General features: G+C 35.0%; 1 protein-coding gene across 1 annotated transcript; it reads right to left on the bottom strand.

The window, feature by feature from the left end:
- Positions 1-5,879: 5,879 nt before the first annotated feature.
- On the bottom strand, positions 5,880-8,188 carry LOC106356380 (mitogen-activated protein kinase kinase kinase 20-like). The gene has a single exon (XM_013796142.3). It carries the CDS (start codon positions 7,827-7,829, stop codon positions 6,666-6,668), a length of 1,164 nt encoding a protein of 387 aa, XP_013651596.2. The 5' UTR covers positions 7,830-8,188; the 3' UTR covers positions 5,880-6,665.
- Positions 8,189-8,917: the final 729 nt, after the last annotated feature.

The following is an 8,917-nucleotide window of genomic DNA, read 5'->3' as shown; positions in this document are numbered from 1 at the left end:
ACCGAGGTCCCTTTGAAGCGTTTTACAAAGCTCATGGAATCAGAATGGAGAAGACACCACCAAAGACGCCACAACTGAACGGGCTAGCTGAAAGAATGAATCGAACGATCACAGAAAGAGTTCGGTGCATGCTCTCTCATGCTAAACTACCAAAGCCATTTTGGGGAGAAGCCATAAAGACTGCAGTGGACGTCATAAATCTTACACCATCAGTTCCTCTGGAAGGCAATGTCCCGGAGGAAGTTTGGTCGGGTAAGAAGGTTTCTTACAACCATTTGAAGGTGTTCGGGTGCAGAGCGTTCGTCCATATCCCTAAGGATGAACGAGCCAAGCTAGACTCCAAGACTAAAGAGTACATCTATCTTGGGTCACCAAGAGATGATTTTGGCTATCGGCTTTGGGATCCGGTTAACAGAAAAATTATCCAGAGCAGAGATGTTGTTTTCTACGAAGATCAAACAATCGAAGACATCAACAAATCAAAGAAACCAAAGCTAAGGGTTGTAAGGAATGAAGATTCTCATAAGCCTCAAGATCATGAACAAGTGATTGGAGATGATGGCGAAGGGGATCCCATCATGGATCCAAATGGTGATGAAGGTGAAGAAGAAGTTCAAGTGGAGCCAGAGGAAGAACATGAGCCAAGAAGGTCTGGATGAGAGACAAGACCATCTGTAAGATATTATCGAAATGAGTACGTTAATCTTACAGATGAGGGGGAGCCTCAAAGCTATGAGGAGGCCATAGGAGACACTCATAGAGATGAGTGGGTTGAAGCTATGCAAGATGAAATGCAATCCTTGCATGATAATCACACTTATGAGCTGATGAAGCTACCAAAAGGAAAGAGAGCCTTGAAGAACAAGTGGGTGTACAGGTTGAAGTATGAGGATAGAAGCTCAAATCCAAGAAAGGATTCAACCATAAGAAAGGCATAGATTTTGAAGAAATATTCTCTCCAGTGGTGAAGATGTCCTCTATCCGAGTGGTTCTTGGTCTAGCAGCGGTTCTAGACTTGGAGATTGAACAACTCGATGTCAAGACGGCCTTTCTACATGGTGAACTCGAAGAAGAGATCTATATGGAGCAACCTGAAGGATTTAAGATTCCAGGAAAAGAAGACTTGGTGTGCCGATTAAAGAAGAGTCTTTATGGCCTCAAGCAAGCCCCAAGAAAATGGTACAAGAAGTTTGACTCGTTCATGGTGGATCATAACTTTAAGAAAACCAAGAATGATCATTGCGTTTTCATAAAGAGGTACGAAAGCGGCGACTTTCTCATATTATTGCTCTATGTTGATGATATGTTAATTGTGGGCCAAGATCGCAACAAGATAGCCGCATTGAAGAAAGATTTGGGAAGGTGTTTTGCGATGAAAGATCTGGGGCAAGCGAGACAGATTCTTGGAATGAAGATCACTCGGGATAGACCAAAGAAGCTTCTATGGTTGTCCCAAGAAAGATATGTTGAAAGGGTGTTGGAGAGATTCAACATGCACAAAGCAAAGCCGGTGAACACTCCACTTGGTGGACATTTCAAGCTAAGTTCGAAGCAAAGTCCAACAAGTGAGAAGGAGAAAGAGGAAATGAAGACTACCCCATATGCATCAGCAGTGGGCAGTCTCATGTATGCTATGGTGGGCACCAGACCCGACATTGCCTATGCTGTAGGAGTTGTGAGTCGCTTTCTATCGAATCCAGGAAAGGAGCATTGGAAAGCATTTAAGTGGATCCTACGCTATCTACGAGGCACAACGAAGAAGTGTCTATGTTTTGGAAATGGAAAATTGGAGTTGAACGGTTACACCGATGCAGATTGGGTTGGTGATAAAGATTCAAGGAAATCGACATCAGGATTCGTGACTACCTTTGCAGGGGGAGCTGTTTCTTGGCAATCAAAGCTACAAAAGTGTGTTGCCTTATCCACCACGGAAGCAGAGTACATCGCAGAAACGGAAGCGTGCAAGGAGATGCTATGGATGAAGAACTTCTTGCTTGAGTTGGGAGTAAAGCAAGACAAGTACAACATGCTATGTGACAACCAAAGTTCTAGTCACTTGGCAAAGAATACAACGTTTCACTCTCGCTCAAAGCACATTGATATTCGACATCATTGGATCTGAGAAGTTCTGGAAGAGAACCTCATACATCTCACAAAGGTACACACCGACGAAAACTGGTCAGACTTTATGACCAAAGTATTACCGATCAAGAAGTTTGAAGATTGCTGCAAAGGCACCGGCATGACAACAGTTTCGGGCTAAGTCGGAAAGGGGGATATTTTTTTGGTTTTTTCCTCCATTAGCCCAAAACCCAAAATCATGATCCATATTAAGAGCCCAAAAGAAGAGCACAAGGAGAAATAATTATCTAGAATTATGGAAAAGAAGAGAGAAAATTATGGAGTAAAATAATTAATGTTAGATATTTTGAAATAAGATAATAATTTAGAGAAATCTAGAACATGTTAGAGTTTGCTTATTCACTTGTATAAATAGAGGTGATTAGCACCATTTGTATCATCCAAGAATCAAGAAAAAAAATAGAGAGAAAATATTTCATAAAGAGTTCTAAGAGTCTTTAAGAAATCTCCAAATACAAGCCTTAATAAAAATTCATTTCCTAAAATACGAAAGTTATCTCAAACATAAACCGTATACATTCCATCTTAATCTCTCGAATAAAATATTATCCACTATCTTTCCCAACAAAATCAATCCTTCACAAGACAAAAACTCAAGATATTTCTCTAAAACAACTTTTGTTCCTGATATTAATACAAGTCGCGTGCTGATTTAAATTTTATTTAATACGGCTTTTGTGTTTTAGTTCTGTCTTACTTTTTATGACTGCCTGTTGAAGCATTCTTAAAATGAAGTCTTCTATGTATTATTAAATGAAAAGTACCCATTAAAAAATACCCCTAAGTTTTCTAACTTATTTACATTTCTATGCCACTGAGAATTAAATTAAACTACCTATTGTAATGCTTGTCTTTTTCAGTTAAATTAATGAATTTTTCTTAATCAAATTTAAACTTAATGTCATTAAATGAACCTACATATTTTAATGCTTATCTTTTCCAGTTAAATTAATGAGTTTTCTTTAATGAAATTTAAACTTAATGTCATTAAATGAACCTAAAAATACATCATATTTAACGTAGCTTATTACAGACGAGTACGACCCAATAATGAACTTGAATTTTATTTTTACGAAAACGTGAATCACTTGACTTATATAATATTTAAAATATATTAACTACAATATAACAAATGCATATAACCTACCTATACTTTAGTTTGAAATGATCATGCTCAAGTTTTATATAGTCAACTTACATTTTGCATCGATCGATGTACAATAGTCAAACCACTTATAGTTTTCGTTTTCTTTATAGGATGTATCAACCAACCAATCATCCCACTGATTTTCTAAGCTATATAAAAAAACAAATTAATAAATACAAACTCAAAATCCAATATCTTCTATTAATCAAAACAGAATATCTTCAATGTCGTATCTTTAATGTACATATTAAATATAGAAACTGTAACCATAATTACATTAATTATAAGAATAGATTTGATTCCAACCCATTGATCTATTACTTCGGTAATTGATTTGCTGGCAGAAGAGGAAACAATAAATTTAAAATTTATAAGAATATAAAGATATAGAGATTCAAACCAATTGTCTGTATTTGCGTATGATTTTCGCATAATAAGCTTCAAATTGAACATTGAAAAAGATAGAGAGATTTTTTTTAATCTTTTACCGACACAGAACTTAAACAAAACGAAGAGTTAAAGGTAATTTTTTTTTTGTTACACTTCCCGGAAAAAAACGGTTACAACATGGGCTTTCATAATATGGCCTTTTAACATATTAATGTTATGGACATTTAATAATTATCTTGACGAAAAACAAAGACTATAAATAATTTATTATTAACAAAATTATGAAATTATTTACAATTTGATGACTAATTCATTACCCTTTTTTATATGTTAAATTTTTCATAGAAGTTTAAAAGATTTTTAACGTTAAAACAACTCAACTATATTTTTTTTGGTAAAAACCCTCTAGCTAAGTATTTAACGTAAAAGCCCTCAAACTAACTTTATTTAATGAAGTAAACCCTAACATGTCATAATTACCAATACTACCGGTAAATATTTAGTTTAGAGGTTTCTACATTAAGTAAACACAGTTGAGGGGTTTTACCATTAAAAATAAAAAAAAAACAAAAATTTTATAATATTATCTAAAAATTAGTAACTTAAATTTTCAAAATTAGCATTTTCAATTTTTTTTTGTAAATATATGAATTTGATGTGTTCTTAACATCAACATTATATATGTATAAATTAAAAATGTAAGAACCGAGAAAATATAAAAAAAATTATATAAAGAATTTAGACGCAATAAGACTTTCTTCCCTAACTTCCGGATCAGACATATTCCAAGAGCATAAAATACTATGGCGGACAAGCTTGCAAGTGGTGCGAGGAGTTCTCCTTCAGCCATGTTATATGTCGATTCAATACTTTCGGTTTAGCTTTCTGAATCGTGCGGTCCAGTTACTTAGTTCTCGCTTATGTTGTCAAAAAAAAGTTACTAATTTTTAAATAATATTATAAAATTTTGATTTTTTTCTGTTTTAAAAATTTTTAATGGTAAAACCCCTTAACTATGTTTACTTAATGTAGAAACCCCTAAATTAAAGATTTAATAGTAGTAATGGTAATTATGACCTGCTAGGGTTTAATTCATTAAATAACGTTAGTTTGAGGGTTTTTTCATTAAATACTTAGTTTGGGGGTTTTTACCCAAAACAAACTTAGTTGGGGGGTTTTAACTTTAAAAATCCAATTTTAAAAATCATTTTATTTTCTTTAAACATGTATAACTAATTTATAATCTTTAATGTCATACTAAATCATGATATAATATTTCTTCATATTTTACATTAATAACCATTGTTTTTATATATCGTCTACAATTCTTTAATTACGTCTATTTGTTCAATTTTGTATATGATATCGAATATTCATCATAAATAGATGGTTTAAGATGCCAAAAAAAATATTTACTTGGTGAATATATTATACATCAAATATTACAAATACATCATTTAGTTAAATAAATAACCAAAAACCGAAAATTCATATCCGCGCTGATCAGGGTCTAGTTATTAATTATTAATCAATAGGATTAGGTCTTAGGTATTCAGATAAAAACATCTTGCCGTCTTAGGCTTCTCATCTTCGTTGACTAAACACCACTCCTGCCATTTTTCTGCTTATGTAACATTTTGGCTTGGCTCAGTTTGAATCAATCAACTCTAAAGGGGTAATAGTGAAAAATCTAGGGAAATTCTATGTTTATTTGAATTAGCCAACAGAAAGTTGAGAGTAGGAGATTCGAAGGAAATTTTGTTAGAAATCGACAACCGACATAACTTTAGTAATCAACCTCCCAATATAGTTTTACACAACCGTTGTAACCGATCTACCATAAACACAGCTCGTCTATAGTGGCAATAGATCCTTCTTGTTTGCACAAAAAGTAGAAAACAGAAACAAGAAAATGTCATACGTTAAGCGCTCTACCAATTTACTTATTGTACCCTACTTATGTGACTTATTGACAAAAATAAAAGCAATTGACTTTATCTCAACCTGAATCCTACTTCGGAGATCCAAACTGCTTAGTTATGTTAGTTAGATGCCTCAGAGTCAAGTACAGATCATCAGTAGATTTGGTTGGTCATTGTTTAAGCATCAGAAAAGAAAAAAAAAATATATATTTGTTTTTTTCGGTGACTTCATGAGTTTACCTTTAGAGGCTCAGCTTCTTCGCCTTGTGGACGTTCTTGAGCTGCTTGGTGGTTTTCGGATTTTTTCTTCGCCAAGTTTTGCGCATATAGAGACCTGAAAACAATCACATGCACAAGTGAATAGGTTCAGATTCATAACAAGGTCTAAGACAGAAAATGAAAGTACAGAGGCTTGGTAAGGTACAGGTTACAATCACAAATACCTGCAGGATATGAACAGCGAATTCAGGTTTTGAAAAGAGTATATATACTCCATGCTCTTATCGTTAAACAAACTTGACCACAAACCTCTCACCACGTACTCTGTGATGAAGTAGATTGAAGACAACAATACCTTGCATTCAGTATTCCTTCTCGAGATCATAGCCAACAAGAAGAAGGTTAGGGACGAATCGGTTACGACATCCACGCCAAAATAGCCGACACCGTGATTAAAACCAGCGGGCACCACGAAGACACCAACCTTTTTTGGTTGTTTGTTGCAGACAAGATTGTGTGTTACAATCATCTAAACAAGTTCATGTTTCCTCGTTTGTCATATACATTAACTAGCAAGATACAGTCTATTTGGTTTTAGACATAAAAACTTGTCTGAATATTCTGTTTCAGCTACGGTAATGAATCAGTACGATTGAGTTTTCATGAAATTTGCAGTCTCTTGACGAAGAATTTAAGTACAACTGACACTTACGTATATATAGTTTTGTCAAGCTTTCGAGAAAATCAATTAATTCACTGCAAGTGAAACATCTATGCTTCTTACAATAACCATTGTTTTTGCAGCATAATACAAATAATGAAACAAGATTAATTGACATGGACACCTATTTTTGATCTTCTTCTTCCGACTCCTCTTTAGGGTATTCTTCTTCTATTTCAATCGCTTCTTCTTCTTCTTCTTCTTCTTCTTCTTCTTCAAATATTTCGTTTTCTTCTTCCTCTTCTTCTTCAAATATTTCTTCTTCTTCTTCTTCCTCCTCCTCTTCAGGGTATTCGTTATTCCACCTAACAAAAGGATGGTTCATCAAGCTGTCAACAGTCCACCTTCGGGAAGGATCTTTCTTAAAACACTTTGACAGAAAGTCCTTTGCTTCGTCAGACAAAGAATCAGGAACATATGGAACCAAATCGCTTTCACCAATGAGAGTAATCCATTCTTCCCAACAACACAACTCACCATGCTCTGCCCAAACACGTTCCCCTGTCAACATCTCAAGAACCGTGCACCCAAAGGCCCAAACATCCGCACCATAGTCCAGAACTTTGTCCCCTATAAGCTCCGGCGACATAAACCGTGTTGTGCCTCTCACGTGACCCCATCCATCACCGTACTCGCTCGACCCTTTCTCCATGGCTTTCCCGAAACCAGAGATCTTAGCCACAAACCCATGATGCTCCCCTGCGGCGAGTAAAATGTTCTTCGGTTTGATGTCGCAGTGGATTATCTTCTTTTCATGGATATGCTTGAGACCGATCAAGATACTCATAGCGAATATCTTCACATTATCTTCCGCCAACCCTATTCCTTTGTGGAGTTTGATGTGTTTCGCGAGGCATTGACCGTGACAGTACTCGAGAATGGTGTTGTACACCATCTTCTTGGTTTTCTTGTCATGTGTGGTCACGTTGCCATAGTAGGAGACAATGTATGGGTTATCTTCAAGACGGTTTAAGAACTCAGCCTCGTTCTTGAGCCGTGAAGCCTGTGAGAACTCGGTCGTTTTGATTGCCATCTCTTCAGGAAGTGATTCTTCTTCTCCCTCGGTCGTTCTCACGGCTAAGTGAACAGAGCCATATGAGCCTTTTCCAAGAAAACTAGTCAACACCCACAAATCTCTTTCTCGAAAAGGGCTCGTCTTGGTCGAGGAAACAGCATCGTCCTCTGTTTTAGGCTTCTTGTGAGGACCGTCGGAGTCGTAGCTGTTGTCGTCGTCGTCACATCGACCATATCGACTGCTTTCTTTAGAATCAGACATGGATCTCTTCATCTTTCTTTCCTTCTCTATCACTCTCTTTAGATTTCTCAGACTTTGGTAATCAAACGAACAAAGACGAAGTGTGTAGTTGTGTCCTCTGTGATTTGTATTTATAATCCTACTACTTGCATCTCAAGTTTCTTTATTTACTTTTTTCAATTAGGTTCGGGGATGTCAGGAGCAAAGCTGAACCTTAGGTTCGGACCGGGCGGTGATAAATCCAGCCGTTATATTTGACACGTGTAATTTTGATTTCTCTATTTCCTTTTTTCAGTTAGGTCTGGGTGCAAAGCGGTGATATAATCCAGCTGTTTCAATTTTTACTCGAACGTTAGAACTGCCACGTGTAATGCAAATTTCTAAATTTCCCTTTTTCGTCCCTTTGGTAATACTAATACCTAGATGAGTGACTACTCCCTCTAGATTTAAGAAATCGATGTTTTTAAAATTCGCACACATGTTAAAAAAATAATACATATCTTTATAGTTTTATCTATTTCCCAATAAAGGTCTACCTCTCAATTTTTTTAGATTTTAATTTATGTTTGAATTGTAAAACAAAATAGATTGAAGATAGAACATCAATCTTTTTCTTTTGTATACAAAGAGAAAAACTAAAACATCAATTATTTTATTTTTTTGATAAAATTTCAAATTTATTGATCATTTTCTGAAAAATATTTATTTACAAAGCCTAAGCAATGAAGAATAAAAAAATGAGAGTAAAAATACTATCCATTATACCGTGTGAGCTGCAAACCAATCGCTAAACCTTTCAGCTTTGGTTTCCGAAAGTAGCCTATGGAAGTGATTCGATTCCTAACCATTTTGTCAATCAGCCGAGCTAGGTAGTCGACTGGCTTTGCCAACATCAATTATTTATATGCGGAAAAGTATTATTCTATTTATGAATTTATTATTTATTGAAATATTAATCTATATCTTTAATGAAAAATATTAGACCACGATCCAGTAGCACATAATATAATTAAAAAAAAAAGTTTATGGTAATTTAATTTTAGAAAAACAGTCATTAATTATAATATAATTTTGATGTAAATTTAACTCGCTTTAACATTTATCCAATATATATATTTACA

The sequence above is a fragment of the Brassica napus genome, chromosome C3 (assembly GCF_020379485.1).
Source record: "Brassica napus cultivar Da-Ae chromosome C3, Da-Ae, whole genome shotgun sequence".
NCBI classification, from domain to species: Eukaryota; Viridiplantae; Streptophyta; class Magnoliopsida; order Brassicales; family Brassicaceae; genus Brassica; species Brassica napus.
The sequence above is the reverse complement of the archived record's forward strand: the minus strand, read 5'-3'. Positions and strand labels throughout refer to the sequence as shown.